We start from the raw sequence: 15,595 nt of genomic DNA, 5'->3' as shown, positions 1-15,595 counted from the left end.
TCACAGCTGAACAGCCCACAACATATCACGGGCAGCACTGAGGAATGTCACATTCTTTTGTGATAACCTAAGTTTAGTCTCACACTACTCATGAGGGGACAATCCAAGTTTGAGTAGGTGTACTAATATTACTTTGGCTGATTTAGGTTCGTTAAAGTTAATCGGTTCAAAACAAATCTAACATTCTGTACTTAAAGTGGAAAGAATTATTATAGAACTCTCGAATAGGGACCATATTAGGATGAGCTTAAGAGACTTAAACATTTGAATTAATCAGTTAATGAGTTACTTATTTTATCAGATTGGATCAAAACGTATTTAAAGCAAATCCTACGAACGTTGGTGAATTGATTATCTGACGTTTCACCTCCCTTTTTTTTCTTTTGTCTCTACGAAGAACAAGAAAATATTTGTATTATTATTCACCTTATTGGAGTGAAAAATATTTGTATAATTCTAATTATGGTAGAGTCAATGGGACAACAGATTGGAATTGGCACGTGTGCCTACCTGCACCCAAGCAAGTTGCATCACCGGTCAAAAGCGGAGCGGTGAAGGAATGAAGTCAACTCCCGGCGGGCCGGTCTGCCGCTTGTTAAAGAAGCCAACACGAGTGCGCAGTTGACTTAATTGCCACGAGCAGACAAATCTTTCCGTTTGTTCATTATATTAGATTAGCAAACATATTTCTAAAATTATGTTTGCATTTATAACCGCAATTTTTGAGTTTAGCAAAAAAATATCCTTAATAAGTTTCAACCTATATATATATATATATTTGACTGAATTAAATGTCGGAGCAAAAAATAAAACTTCCATTAAGCCAAGAATATTAAATATATTTTAGGTATTTGATATTTTTAATATATATTACATGTTAAAACTTTTAATTAAGAATCGTGATTATATACTAATGTGAATAATTAATAGCCGCGTTGTAATCCCCTTTCCGCCCCAAAAACACGAACCGCACTCAAATCTTTGCAGATAAAATAATTCCATACGCCATAAAGAGGTCGAGAGAAAAGAAGCTTATTTTCCGCTTGTAGGATTCCCGAAGCATATCGACGACGATCGAGACAGAGCAAAGCGGGGGAATTTCGGGCGAGAAGAGGAGGCAGAAGGGAAAATAGGAGATCCACAGGCCTGATTTGGGGTTGTGTCCCGTTCTCGTCGCTGCGCCATGGTTGGAAGCTTCGCAGATGGCGCGTTGGGCGGGGTTCGGGGAGGGACCAGGCCTCTGCGCTGAAAGACCTTTCTTCTTTTCGTTCTCTCTCACTGCCTCCTCTTCTTCGATCCGTGGGTCGGGCATACGGACCGTGGTATTTCTCTCTGCTTCCGTGTTTCTGATTTGTTGGCGGCTTAGGGTTTCATGTCTGTGCTTTTGTTGTGTTTTTAGTGTTAAATGGAACGTTTTTTCGAGTTGTGTGTTGCGAATGCATACACTTGTGAGGAAGATTTCGTCTTTGCTGTGGATTCTGTGGATGAATAATTCGAACGTGGTGTTAATTTTGGCTTTGAGTTTTCTGTACACATGGAATCTGTTGTTCTACATATAGGTGTTTTATTTGAGTGCCTAGACTTGGGAAAAAAGGAATTTACTCACTAAATCTTTTGCGGTAAAAAGTATCATCGAAAGTTATGCAGGATTGTGGGTAGGGTTTGTTAACTTTCTTGGTAAATTTTCTGACTGCCAACAAAAAGTTAACTTGTAATAATAGAGATGCTCATGTTTTCCATAATATATTTTGTAATAGATCTATAGAGGTGTAGATAGGTTTTTATTTTGGGGGAAAAAATGATGAGTTTTAGTTTGTTGTCTTTAATTATCTTTAAAGTTTGTGGTACTTTTATAATTTTATCAACTGGTCCACGAATTTGAGCAGAAAATCTCTAATTTATTGACCATAAATCTCATTATCATCCGCCTATATAGTATCTAAGGAGTTTTTTCTTTTGTTATTAATAGTCGATTCCCACCTCTCCCGTTCATGCTCAAGTTTTCATGGTCGGATATAGCTTTGGAGGCTTTTGACCTCTCTCTCTCTTCTCTCTCTCTCTTCTCTCTCTTCTTAGACTGTTATTCCTGCTTTTTATATGTTTCTTTTTTCTGGAAAGAAGGCATCTTCCTTCTCTTTGAGAAAAAAATGCATTTTTTAGTAGAATAGGTTTTAGGGCTTTGCTGCATATATCACTTACCTTTCTGAAAAGTGTAATTATGATTTTTTTTCTTTTCATATTGTTGATTTAGTTATTGCACCTTGAACTGCTGTTGATGAACTTCTATTTGAAGGAAAGACATTACAAGCAGCAGAGATGTATTCTAATTGAAGTTTTTGTCTGTCATGGTCCTTTGCAGGCTGGTATTGGCATATTTGATCATGATGCGCAATGGCTTTTCTATAATTGGAAAATCTCCTCTGGCAGTTTGTGACAATTAAAGTGACTTGTCTTGAAGTTAATTCTTAGTCTCGCATCTATTGACAGTCCAAGAATATCATCTACTGGTCACTGTATGGGAGATTATTTGTGCTGGTTGTCAAATCCTCCTTAGTAGGGGGATACATTTTTAGAATTTCTTCACTTTCTGGGCAAATCTCATTTGGCAAGTACTTAATATGCTTTGAGTTAACTTTTTCTCTCTTGGGAAAATGTCTATTGGGGTTAAGATTTTCCATCTTGGGCAAATCTCCTTTGGCATTTAGTAGTTTGCTTCACTCTGCTGGGCAAATCTCCTTTGGCATCTAGCAGTTTGCTTCACTCTGCTGGGCAAATCTCCTTTGGCATCTAGCAGTTTGCTTCACTCTGCTGGGCAAATCTCCTTTGGCATCTAGCAGTTTTCCACTCTTCTGGGCAAATCTCCTTTGGCATTTAGTAGTTTTCTTCACCTGCTGGGCAAATCTCCTTTGGCATTTACTGGCTTTCTTCAGCTGCTGGGCAAATCTCCTTTGGCATTTTATAGTCAATATCAGCTCCATTTAGTAAACTCAGCTCAGCTGGGCAAATCTCCTTTTGGCAGTGATAGAATCAGGTAGATCCTGCATCTGTATCTAGATAATTCTTGTTTGGCATCAAGTAATTGCACTTATAATACCGTGATAACATTGAACCAGTTGCTGTTTTCTGGATAGTATGTCAGCGGATTTCAGCACATCAGGGGTTACATCTGGCAGTTGCAATGTTTGTTCAGTCAGGAAGCAATCTGTTTCCATCAGTCGTCAGGGTTGACTATAGAATAGATAAATTAACTTGGAGGTAAGTAGACTCTCCCTTCTTTCTCTTTTCCCTGTGAATATCTTGATTTGTAGCATGATAGTTTTCAAAGTGTTATTTTGTTACATGTTCAATTTGTATTTTAATATCCTATATATTGCAACAGTCCCATTTTTGTGCATGGTTGTCTTATTCAACAAATGATGTCTTGGGTGTAGATGGGAGAGTTTCTTGTTAGGGTAATATCTTTCCTATCTTGATGATAAGGTGAGCCGTTATCTAATTTTAAATTTGGCTTTCTATGTAAACAGCTGCATTTGATATCATACTTAAATGGATCATATTGACTTTTAACAGGTAATTAGATGATGGATGCACTGTTTGTTGATTCAGATAGTGATTCCTACTCTGAATTTAGTGATAGTGAGAATCAAGACTGCAATGAATCTTTATTTGGCGGGCATGCTCAAAGTATCTTGTCAGGTCTGGATGAGAGCATAGGAAAAATTGATGACTTCCTTGCATTTGAGAGACACTTTGCTCTCGGCGACTTCGTCTGCTCCATTACAGATCCTTCAGGACAGTTGGGAAGGGTGGTGGATGTTGATCTGATTGTAGACTTGGAAACAACCTCTGGTGGACTCGTAAAAGATGTAAACAGCAAGAAACTTCTTAGGTTGAGATCCTTTGCCTCTGGAGACTTTGTAGTTTATGGGCCATGGCTTGGAAGGATTGAAAAAACATTTGATGCAGTTACCATTCTATTTAATAATGGGGCTAAGTTTGAAATATTGATCAGAGACTCAAAAGACCTAACTCTGCTATATCCAAGCTTTGAAGATGCATCATTTCCTCTCCATCCAGGCCAGCGGGTGAAAATTAATCTTCCGACTATTTCCCAGTCCAAAACATGGTTTTGCGGCTCACTCAAGGCAAGTCAAGATGAAGGTATTATCTGCCATGTGGAGGTAGGATTAGTGTATGTTAGTTGGGTTGCTTCAGTTGTGGGTCAGAGCATCCATTCATCAACTCCACCTCATTTCCAAGATCCAAAGAACCTTACTTTGTTGTCATGTTTTTCACATGCTAATTGGCAACTTGGTGATCGGTGTACACTTCCAGTAGATTACCATAATGTGACTGCAGAAAATTCAGGAACTCTGAGTTCTCCAAAGTGCTTTACAAACATGCAGAAAGAATTGGATATGGAAACTCTACAGATGTATGTGATTGCAAAGACCAGGAGCAAGGTTGATGTTCTGTGGCAAAATGGTGAAAGGTCAGTTGGTGTGTGTACTCAATCCTTGTCTCCAGTGAGCAACATTGGTGATCATGATTTTTGGCCAGGACAGTTTGTGCTAGAGAAAGTAACAACAGAAGAAGTACATGTTCCACAACCACAAGGGCTGGGAATTGTGAAAAATGTGGATTCACACGAACAGATTGTGAAGGTGAAATGGATGCTTCCTGAGCTTAACAAGAATGTTGATTTTAGTGGTGATTTTACTGAATTTACTGAAGAGACAGTGAGTGCTTATGAACTGATTGAGCATCCAGATTTCACCTATTGCATTGGTGATGCCGTGCTTAGGCAAATTCCTTGTGTTCAGAAGGTGGGAGAAAATATTCTTGATGTGCAAAATATTAGTTGGAAAGAAAGACATAATTTGCCTGTTGCAGTAGATGGATTATTTTGTGGAATTGGTTCTCTCAAGAAGCCTATTGATGAATGCAATCATGAGGATCTACAGGGTTACCTATCATGCATTGGGAATGTTATTGGTTATAAGGATGAAGGTATTGAAGTTAAATGGGCCAATGGTGTGATATCCAAGGTATGACTGTTGTGGCTAGATATACATTTTTCTATCTGTAGTGACATCATTTTTTTTTGCATGCATTGCCAGGAAATACTATTAGGAAATTTTTTTTATAAATTTTTACCTGTTGTAATTTCAAAATTTACCCATTAAAGTTTATCCTACAGGTTTTTGTCAGATGGATTAGTATAGTTAGCATAAGGTCCCAACAATATGGAAGTTTCTGGATCGGTGTCATTTTACCTCCAGTTTAAATGGGAGTTTTACTTGGAATTAAGTAATTAACATTGATTAAGCTAGTAAGAATTCAGGTTTTTTGGCCTGAACTTAATCTATTACATAGAGGTGTTATGTGCTTGCAGCTTTGTATTATGGTGAGATTCTGGTTATTGTATCCATGATTTACAGGATTGTGAAACATAGATACTAGGTTACAAGTAAGATGCATGTGCAAGAGCACAACTAGTTTCTGTGAGACCAATGTTTGTATTGATTCCAGATATGATATCTTGCAGTACCCATTACCTATTAGGTCTATATATTTTTATTTTTTTGTCATTTTAAAGTCATCATTTAATGATATAGTGTTGGTTATGCTCTATGTCCAGGTCTTTTTGTTGCTAGTTAAATGCAATTACAAAGTAATACATTTCCCAAGTAATGGGGGCCTTGCAGTTTTTTGTTGTTGTCCTTGTTGTACAGAGCAATACGTTAACTTTGCTTTTCTGTTTCCTTGTTTCATTCTGTTTATCTTGTTGTTCCAATTAAAGAGATAATATATCAAATATTGGTATCAGGTTATGCCTTTTGAAATAGTTGGACCGGACAGGCTTCTTCATCCTGCCTTGACACCATCGGCTACCATGGAGTCTTTTCCTCCAAATGTTGACAAAGACTTAACTGATCAGGAGAAACAATCATGGAATATGAGGCAAAAGGTTCAGGCCTGCTCTTTTCCACAAATGTGGTTGTTTATTTTGTTTCTGTTTTGTTATTTCATGCCAGAATACTGATCAGAAAGGAACAATTTAAATGTTAAAATGTGTATTCTAGAAATCTACGGATGATTCTGGTGGATTTTGCATGAAAGATGTCTGGAAGGCCGCTTCTGCTTTGTTTCCTGGGGCAGCTTTTGGGTTCCTTACACATGTTGCCACAAGCCTTTTCTGTTCTCGTGGTTCAACTTCTTTGCCTGATCCAGTTACGTCCTGTTCTCTTGTGTGTTTATGTACATCATAAAACATGCAATCTTAACTACCACAAACTCAAACTCATATTGGCTATTTTTCCAGGAGTTTTCTCAGTATAGGAATTTGAAGATGGAAGAATATATATCGGAACCAACTGATTTACAGCCTGAAAATTTGAAGCAGCAGATTGAGGAGACGAAACAAAGTGGTGGGATGACATTTTCACCTGGCAGTGATGAACCTAGAAAGTTCAAGCAATTTGATATTGTAAATGATCATACAGACCATCATTTTGTGAATGGCATTGGCAATGAATTGATGTTGTCCCATGTGAGCAAACAAGTTTGTGCTTTGAATTTAATTATCCGTCATGAGTACCATTTTTTTATGGTTTATCTTACTTTCTCAGTATCCTCAGGTAAAAAAGGGTTGGTTTAAGAGAGTACAACAAGAATGGAGCTTCTTAAAAAATGATCTTCCAGGTTTATTCTTTATTCTGAGCTCTTCCATCCTGATGCATGATTTAACTTTGTCCATTCATCTTCATTTTTTTCATTTTATTACACTTTTTTGCATACTTGGATGGACTTGGTTAGTCAAGATTCAGGAGATAATAACTATGGTCACTGCAGTATTCTCACAAGACACCAGTTTGTTATATTTTTTTCAAATAAAACTGTCCTTGCTTTCTCCTGCAGTGCTCCTCTTTTGTGTATAAAAATTTGTGTGTTCCACACTAGTATGTAATAGGAAAAAGTACGATGTAGCTTTTATAACATGTGCTAGTTGTACAACCAAGGAAAACAAATAGACATAAGTTTTTGTCAAATTCTGTTGAGCTCTATTTACAGCAGTCATAAAACCTGATGATCAAATTTGGTTTTAAATTGCATGCTGAGAATTATATTCATTTTGCTTCTGTTGTGCTAATAGTGGCATGTATTCCTTGCACTTTCCAGACACAATCTATGTCAGAGTCTATGAGGAGAGAATGGATCTACTGAGGGCATCAATGATAGGAGCACCTGGAACTCCCTACCATGATGGTCTATTCTTCTTTGATATCTTTCTTCCCTTTGACTATCCTCATGAACCCCCTGTAAGTATTCTTTTTCCAATTATTGGTTTCTCCTGAATACATGGTGAACATTTACAAGAAAAGACTTTTCTTTATAAAGATTAGTAAATATTATGTAGCATGGTTTAGTTTTTGAGTATGTGCCTGTACGAATTAGTTATTTTCAATCACACTCTTGGTAGATAATCATAATATATAGGGAAAGAACTTGAAAGAAAACCAAAGTCAATATTTTATACTGGAAGTTCAGGATAAAATAAATTTTGTAATAGGATGTAGGTGTTCTTAGAATCATGATGACACTAAAGATTTTATGGTTGTTCATTTGGATTGCACCTAAATTTTACGGAAGCAGTTGGTAGAGTGACATTCATACCTATTTCCTGAAAGAGGCCTCTTTCTTCGCCTGCACAGAATCCATACCACCTGAACAACCCTATTGCAGGTTGTCCTTCAACATCTATTAATTGCTCTAGTGCCGAGCTCCTCTCATCTTTAATATCTTCTTGGAGCTTAAGTTTCACAATTACCTCCTAGAGGTCCTTGTTATTTATTTTTCTCTATGGGCCCCACCATTGTCCAATTTTTTTATTTGAACTAACACCGTCCAATCAGATAATGACATTCGCCCTCAACGTAGCATAAACATCAGACGAAAAATGATGAAAGTCTTTGATAACAAGAATTAGTGGAAATCCTATTAGTTGTCTCAATCAAATTTCTGGAGTAGTGATCCAGAGCAATGCTTCAAGAGATTAAATGACACTGTTATGATAGATTATTAACATAATGGTTCCATAGCAGAAGCCATGGTGGAGGGAAAAGAACGTGAGAAAGAGAGTGCAAATAAACAAACGATTTGGGTTTAAACATGGTCTGTTTGATGGCCACCATCCATGGCAACCCTGGCTAGAAGAGTCTCACTTGGATGATGATATATCTAATGTGCTAGGTTGGGAGTTCTCTCTTTAGAAACCTCTTTTGAAACCTATTAACACAAAAGGAGATAATATGATATTAGATTACATGTTCTGATAACAAGTGTACAAGTATATGTTGATTCTCTCACTCTTATTGGTTCTGTGGTCACGTTGGCTAGTGCTAATGGATATGTTTCATTCTTCAGTACTCCAAAAATTGAGAAATGGAGTGTGGTTGCATCATATGTTAATGCATATATACATTTTATTTATTTTCTAGTTTATCATACCTTAAACTTCATTACCTGTGATAGTTCTACTGAGTGATGATTTCCTATTCTGAATATTAAACAAAATGGTTAGAGATTAGATGAAAATTTTGCAAGTCTAATGCCAGCCAATTATTTCTATTGCATGACAGCATGTCTTTGCCTATGTTTCTTAGGTATCTCTATCTTCAGTAATAGCATTTATTCGATGAAGGATAAATTAATATTATTAAATTATCACCTCACGTGTTCCTAGTGGGAAGGCTTACTGGACTTTGGGTTTTATCTTAGTTGCTACTCACAGTTTTGAGTGAGGTGCATCTTTAGGCCCATGCGTTCCCTAATGGATGTCTCTCCCATAATGTTGCATTAACTTTTTGTTAGCTCTTAATTTGTTACTATCAGGTATATGTGATTAATTATATTATAAAGAGTATCTGACCTACAATCAACGTCAAGTTGGCAATGACATTTTTTCAACGAAAATCTAGATCTTTGATGAAATGAACTCTAGGAAACTTAAGTACAGTTTGATTTTCACTTTGTTTCACTGTCATCTTTAAGATCACTTTATCTCCATGGTCAAGATAATTGCTTTCTCAACAAGGTATGCATCACACATTGCACGTTCCGACAAAGCTGCAGATAACCTTGTTTACTTAACTTTCATTCGAAAAGTATTTTATCTTAGATGTCATTCTAACTGCTCTCTTAAACTATTCATGCATTGCCTTGCATCTTGCAACTAAGCTCCAAAAAGTCTTGGTGCCTTATTAGCTCTGAATACTTGACAACTTCACAAAATTTCTTTTCTTCAAAACATGTCTCATTATTGTTTTGGTGGTCTGGATCTTACAAGGATCTATATGCTGATTGCTTTAGTGGTGTCATTATATTTTGCAAGTAGCAAAACACTATTCTTTTGGTTTATAAATCAAAATTAGTATTTTGAGCATTTAGGTATTAGTTATTGTAAGCACATCTTGATGTTTGAAACTGATTATCCTTCAAAAATTATCATGCGAGGTGCTTCTTTCTTGAGTCAGGAGTCTTCTTGCACCACATAATTAGGCTCCAAAAGATGTCAGTCCTTAATATGCTTTGAGTGTTTGGCAAATTTAGATTCACTTATTTCTTCCAAAATATATTGCATACTCTAGTGGTTTGGAGCTTTGAGGGTAGGCTTTTTTTAATGGGAGAAACATTTATTATGTAGGTTGTTCACTACATCTCTGGGGGGCTTCGACTAAACCCAAACTTGTACGAGTCAGGGAAGGTTTGTCTCAGCCTACTAAAGACATGGATGGGAAGTGGCAGCGAAGTATGGGATCCAGAAAACTCCACAATTCTTCAAGTGTTGCTATCACTTCAGGCCCTTGTTCTTAATGAGAAGCCGTATTTTAATGAGGCGGGATATGATGAACAGATTGGAAGAGTCGAGGCTGAGAAGAACTCGATCACGTACAATGAGAATGCTTTTCTACAGTCGTGCAAGTCGATGCTATACATCTTACGTAGACCACCGAAGGTAAGATGACTAAAAGCCAACGTAACTTTGGAAATAAATTACCTTCTTTTCGTTATGTAATTTATGCTATTAGTTTCCGGATGGTCCTGCAACTTAGCTTACTTGCTGGTTTATTGAAATTGCAGCACTTTGAGGCACTTGTTGAGGAGCATTTTACTCATAGGTCACATCATATTCTCAGTGCTTGTAAGGCATATTTGGATGGCGCTCAGGTTGGGCATGCTGATGCATGCAGAGAAGCAGCCGACAAATGTCACAACAGTTGTTCTACTGGGTTTAAGATCATGCTTGCTAAACTTCTCCCAAAGCTTGTGTCAGCCTTTACAGAAAGAGGGATCGATTGCACCCAGTTTCTGGACGTCCTGAATTAAATTGCCTAATGCAGATAAGATCACGTATTTGGTGAGGTCTGAAAGTAAAAAAAAAAGAAGGTTGTTGGGTATCTTAGCTACCATGCTTAGAAATATAAGATGTCTAATAAAACTAGCTGTGAGCTAGAGCAACTGCTTGTATTTAGCAAGTGAAGCCAGAACCCCTAGCTAGTCTGGAGGAGTGTGTCGGTTTGAAGCTATTGATGTTTGTAGTTTTGGGTCGCTTGCTAGTTATTATATGGATGAGGAGATGTGTAATAAGCTAGCTGTGAGCTACAGCTACTGTTTGTATATAGCAAGTGAATGCGTGTGCCGGTTTGTAGCTATTGAAGTTTGTAATTGATGATTATTTACTAGTTATTTTATGGAAGCCATGATCTTTTACATTTATGTAGCTGTTTTTTGCCCATACTTTTTTATCCTTTTCTCTTTTATTATAGCATGTGGTCTCTTTCAAGTGTAGCATAGTTGGTCTCGTCCTCGTCGTCGTTGTATTTACGGAGTTTTATCTAAGAATTGTTTTATAAGCTTCCTTTTCGATACGAGTGGAGGGGTTCCATTGATCAAATCTTGTTCTTACTCAAATTTAGAGATATCGATTTTTTCACCTTCTGAATGTGAATAAATTATTGAAATAGTTGTAATATTATTTGCATAGGATGAAATTATATTTGAAATATAAATGAATAAACTATTCATATTAAATTAAGGGGGCAGGCTTTTCCTAGAGAAAGCCAATTTCGAGATAAAACTAACGTTTCGACTCCTTGTCGGGCTTAAGCTAAATAAATATGATTAAATAGATAGAATCGGATGAGATAAGTGCATCATAAAGAGGTCCCATTAACCATCATAAAGTCTTCTCCCTGTTACGTACGTTCTATTTCCATTCTGCATGCCAGCCGACCCCAAGAGGCCAAACCGCTTGTGCCTATTGCCTGACCCGCGACTCCAGTCGTCCATTTCCCATCGTGCAGCTCCGAGGCTGTGTTGGAATTCTGTGCAACATCATAGCCAGCGTTGTTCTGCTCATCACCATATCCCTCCAAGACTGTCAAATGTAACGACTCACTGTTGGTTCTTCCAAGAATAGCACATCGATGTCCAACTTCGGAGCACGAAGAAGGTTGGTAGAGAAAAATGCGGCATTTGCTTTAACGAGAAGCTTCATATATAGAGAGCAAATGATGTTTTAGGAAAGCCAAGTAGACACGAATCGTAGAGAGAGAGAGAGAGAGAGAGCGCTTCTGTAGCTGCGTTTCGACTGCAATGTCTCCTCGGGTCTTCCTCTTACTGCTCGTCTGCTCGCATGCATTCCTTGCCTTGGCTTTGGGAAAGCGTTCGACTTCAATTCGCCTCAAGCTCTTCCGCCGCCCGGCATCCGCCGGCTCGACTCAGCTCGAACGCATGCAGGAGCTCTTCCGTGACGACCAGCTCCGGCAAGCGATCATCCACGACAGGCTCGGGCGGCGCCTCCACGGTCGGAGGGCGAGCGAAGTCTCGCCGCCTGCGCAGTCCTTCATGATGCCTCTCAACTCGGGCGTGTACACGGGTAATGCGCAGTTCTTCGTGCAGTTCTTCTTAGGCAAGCCGGCGCAGCACTTCGTGCTCGTGGCCGACACGGGGAGCGACCTCACGTGGGTCAAGTGCCGGCTGCGTTTGCCGGGGTGCCGCCTGTGCAACGGCGACGGCAACGGGACCCGGGTTTTCCACCCTGAGGTGTCGTCGTCTTTCCAGCCCATCCCGTGCTCCTCGGAGATGTGCAAGACTTCGCTGCCCTTCTCGTTGATCGAGTGCCCCTCGCCGACGATGCCATGTTCTTTCGACTACAGGTAACGTCGCATCATATCCCATCTTCTGTTTGTTATAATTCCCCTAAAGCCACTCTCGCGTTCACGTGAATCGAATCAATTGGTCCTTCAGAAGAAGGCCAAAGGTGCGGTGTGGTTTTGGCTTCATGCGATGCTGTCCGTGGCAGGTACGGCGACGGATCGAAGGCCCAAGGCGTCTTCGCCAACGAGTCGGCCACCGTCGTCCTATCCAACGGGAAACACACGAAGCTGCGGCACCTGGTGGTGGGCTGCTCGTCCGACTCCACCGGATCCAGCTTCCAGGCGTCGGACGGCGTCCTCGGCCTCGGCAACAGCAACATCTCATTCGCGACGATAGCCACCGCGCGCTTCGGCGGCCGCTTCTCCTACTGCCTGGTGGACCACCTCAGCCCCCGCAACGCCTCCGACTTCCTCGTCTTCGGCCACAGGCCGGCCGTCCTCTCCCCGCCGCTTCCCTCCGAGACCTCTCTCGTCCTCGGTCTGGAGCCTTTCTACGCGGTCGGCGTCGATGGCATCTCCGTGGACGGGGAGATGCTGGCCATCCCCAAGGACGTGTGGGACCTCAGCGCGGGCGGCGGCACCATCCTCGACTCCGGGACGAGCTTGACCGTGCTGGCGCAGCCGGCGTACCTGGCGGTGGCGTCGGCGCTGAACCGGCGGCTGGCCGGGATCCCCAGGGTGAAAATGGACCCGTTCGAGTACTGCTACAACTGGACGACCGCGCCGACGAACGCGGCCAAGAATCTGCCGCGGATGGTGGTTCACCTGGCCGAATCGGCGTCGCTGAAGCCGCCTGCAAAGACCTACGTGATCAACACGGCGGACGGGGTGAAGTGCCTGGGGATCGTGGCAACGCCGTGGCCGGGCGTCTCCGTCATCGGTAACATCCTGCAGCAGGAGCACCTGTGGGAGTTCGACCTCAAGAACCGACGGTTACGATTCAAAAGATCAACGTGCGGGAAATCGACCTCAAGAATCGCGGGTGATAACAAGTTGAATTAGAAATATGTTCTAGCCCACGTCTAATGGCTTCCAATCTAATTTGCAACATCTATATTATATATAAAACTAATCAATGCATTTTAAAATAAATAAATAAATAAAAGACAGCCTTGACAATATCTTCCCATGTCAAAAAAAGTTTGATTTTACAATATTAAAAGATTAAAACCCAAACAATAGTATTAAATCATTAAATCCATTAACCATTATAACCGGTCAGACAATCTTGAATTGCTCTTACCATGAAAAACAAAAAAGTCAAATCACTAATTACGCAAGTCAAGGAAAAGATGTCAACGGTTGCTCGACATCACTAAACCGACATAATACTCGGACAGCATTTTCACGCTTCAGTCTGTTCTCTCAATCGACGAATAGTGCTCCTCACGGTAACAGCACTAGCAGTGCTGCAGAGTATATCAAAAGTGTAAGTAAAAAGAGAACAATTGTATATCTAAATGGGTAAGAAACTACAAGTAGCTCGCTCACTTCAATGTATAGGCACCGCCTGCCTTGACTTTACCGCAATCCTTGCAGCCCCAAATCCCAACTGCTTTTCTTTTCACGGCATACTGAAGAAGCATCAAAACCAACTTGTATCATCAAGAACTCAAACTGATAGGAAGGTGACAGAAAAAAACAAATAATAATATACAGGTTTCAATTATGAAAAGATGACAAACACAGAAAGAATGTGAGAGAGAGAGAGAGAGGGTAGCAATTTGAAAAGCAACTACATTGTGATAAATATTTTTTGGGTAGTGCAATATGTTTATGTAGTGCAACTAAAAGGAGGGCAGCTAAAACTATAATTGACCTCGTCACCGTATATGAAATCAAGATTTTTAATCTCTTACCATATATTGAGCGGTTCACTATACCTTTACAAGAGAGTTTAAAAAAGTATGAGAGTGAAATGGATTTAAAAAAAAAGAGAAAAGGGTTTAAAAACCTTTAGGATGCCTCCAATGGTCAATTGACCATTTGAAGACCGTTATCAATTCGTAACAATTGGTTTTGACTAGTACCGCCTGGTGTATATCGGTAACGATTGAAATTTCAATCGTTACCGCCCGATACAACCCCGTATTAGGCTTGATACCGCTCGATAGCATGCAGTTCGCGTGCCGATCTGCTAGCGGACCGATATGTACCACCCATACCGAGCGGTTCGGTACAAAATTAAAAACCCTGTATGAAACTATCCATTTAAATGTGTAACTGGAATTTGCTCTAGCTATTGTGCCATTTCAACTAGTCAAGCTCACTGCAAATACTGGAAGAGAAGATAATCATTAAATTAAGCTAAAACTTTTTTATGGCACCACCAACACTTGAGAATAAGAATGCTTCAAGGATACCTTGCAAAATATGCAACAACATGCAAATCAAAAGAAGCCATACCTTCCCACAGAATTCACACAAGTACTTTGCATGCTGAGAAACCTCCATTTTCTTGATTTGCTTTCGCAAACTTGCACCATATCTAGTGCCTAAAGCATCAAAAACCATATTAGAAGCCATTGGAGGTCAAAGCCAGAATGTTCGCTTAGATCGAACTATCAAGTACCATATTTGCCAACAATTCCAGCCTTCTTCGTGCGCTTCGTCTGTACTCCATCAAAACAAAGATTAGCTACTATTAGTGCTAAAAACTGAGCGTGAAGACACAAAATAACCTTTTAAAGATCACTAGCAGTTCGACAGCTTAAAGAGACAATGCTGCTGATTTGAGGGCACCAACACAATGAATTAGTGAAATGAAATCAAGAAACACGTCTGATGCATAGACAACAATCGAAGTGCAAAATTATCATTCCGTGGAATTATTGTTTTTGCTATTAGGAACGACCAAAAATATATCAAATGCCAACCATTAATCATCGTGAACTCGACAACTGCGACAGTTCATCAACTAGATCACTCCCGTATGATCTCGAAATGGTAAGTTCTTTTGTTAGACTTGATTAAATGGTCATTCCATATCCAAAAAAGATCAAAATGTTCTAAAAAGAAAACGCAATTTTCAGCAAAGAAGCATAAGATCATTCTTCCATCGATGAGTTGCTTCTGAGTAACATCTTGCATCGATTTTAGTATGTTCTACAAGCCACCACTGGAGACCCATATAGTTCCCCGAGGAGACGGATTACGAGAACACAACATGGAAGGCAGCGATGAAACAAAAAAACGCATCCCTTGAGATCGAAACCAGATAAGAAAAGCATACATACCATGGTGGAGGAAGAGGCTGAATCCGATCTACCACCGAAACTCCAAAAGAGAAGACGACCGAGTCGCCTTATCGCCGTCGACGCCTTATAACCCAAAACCCTAATCCGGTGGCCCCAAGTCGAGCCGTCTCCAACTTA

General features: G+C 39.9%; 3 protein-coding genes across 7 annotated transcripts; 2 read left to right on the top strand and 1 right to left on the bottom strand.

The window, feature by feature from the left end:
- Positions 1-977: 977 nt before the first annotated feature.
- LOC135648467 (probable ubiquitin-conjugating enzyme E2 24) lies at positions 978-10,779 on the top strand. 5 transcript variants are annotated; one of them, XM_065166199.1, is made up of 12 exons: positions 978-1,322; positions 2,360-3,031; positions 3,132-3,255; positions 3,432-3,480; positions 3,571-5,048; positions 5,831-5,971; positions 6,087-6,233; positions 6,326-6,553; positions 6,633-6,705; positions 7,183-7,322; positions 9,707-10,018; positions 10,144-10,779. In XM_065166199.1, the coding sequence occupies exons 5-12, from the start codon at positions 3,579-3,581 to the stop codon at positions 10,387-10,389; spliced, it is 2,757 nt and encodes a 918-aa protein (XP_065022271.1). In that variant the 5' UTR covers positions 978-1,322; positions 2,360-3,031; positions 3,132-3,255; positions 3,432-3,480; positions 3,571-3,578; the 3' UTR covers positions 10,390-10,779. The 5 variants fall into 5 exon arrangements, with proteins under 5 accessions (XP_065022271.1, XP_065022270.1, XP_065022269.1 ...); XM_065166198.1 differs by having other exon boundaries at positions 3,380-3,480; XM_065166197.1 differs by having other exon boundaries at positions 3,114-3,255; positions 3,380-3,480.
- Positions 10,780-11,526: 747 nt separating this feature from the next.
- On the top strand, positions 11,527-13,342 carry LOC103997284 (aspartic proteinase NANA, chloroplast-like). The gene is made up of 2 exons (XM_009418452.3): positions 11,527-12,221; positions 12,368-13,342. Exons 1-2 carry the CDS (start codon positions 11,659-11,661, stop codon positions 13,221-13,223), a joined length of 1,419 nt encoding a protein of 472 aa, XP_009416727.3. The 5' UTR covers positions 11,527-11,658; the 3' UTR covers positions 13,224-13,342.
- Positions 13,343-13,385: 43 nt separating this feature from the next.
- LOC135648586 (large ribosomal subunit protein eL43z-like) lies at positions 13,386-15,592 on the bottom strand. The gene is made up of 5 exons (XM_065166403.1): positions 15,458-15,592; positions 14,794-14,833; positions 14,628-14,716; positions 13,713-13,795; positions 13,386-13,630 (listed from the first exon to the last, which is right to left on the bottom strand). Exons 1-5 carry the CDS (start codon positions 15,458-15,460, stop codon positions 13,567-13,569), a joined length of 279 nt encoding a protein of 92 aa, XP_065022475.1. The 5' UTR covers positions 15,461-15,592; the 3' UTR covers positions 13,386-13,566.
- Positions 15,593-15,595: the final 3 nt, after the last annotated feature.

This window comes from Musa acuminata, chromosome BXJ3-9 (genome assembly GCF_036884655.1).
Source record: "Musa acuminata AAA Group cultivar baxijiao chromosome BXJ3-9, Cavendish_Baxijiao_AAA, whole genome shotgun sequence".
NCBI classification, from domain to species: Eukaryota; Viridiplantae; Streptophyta; class Magnoliopsida; order Zingiberales; family Musaceae; genus Musa; species Musa acuminata.
Note: the sequence above shows the minus strand (reverse complement) of the source record. Positions and strands in the feature narration are given on the sequence as shown.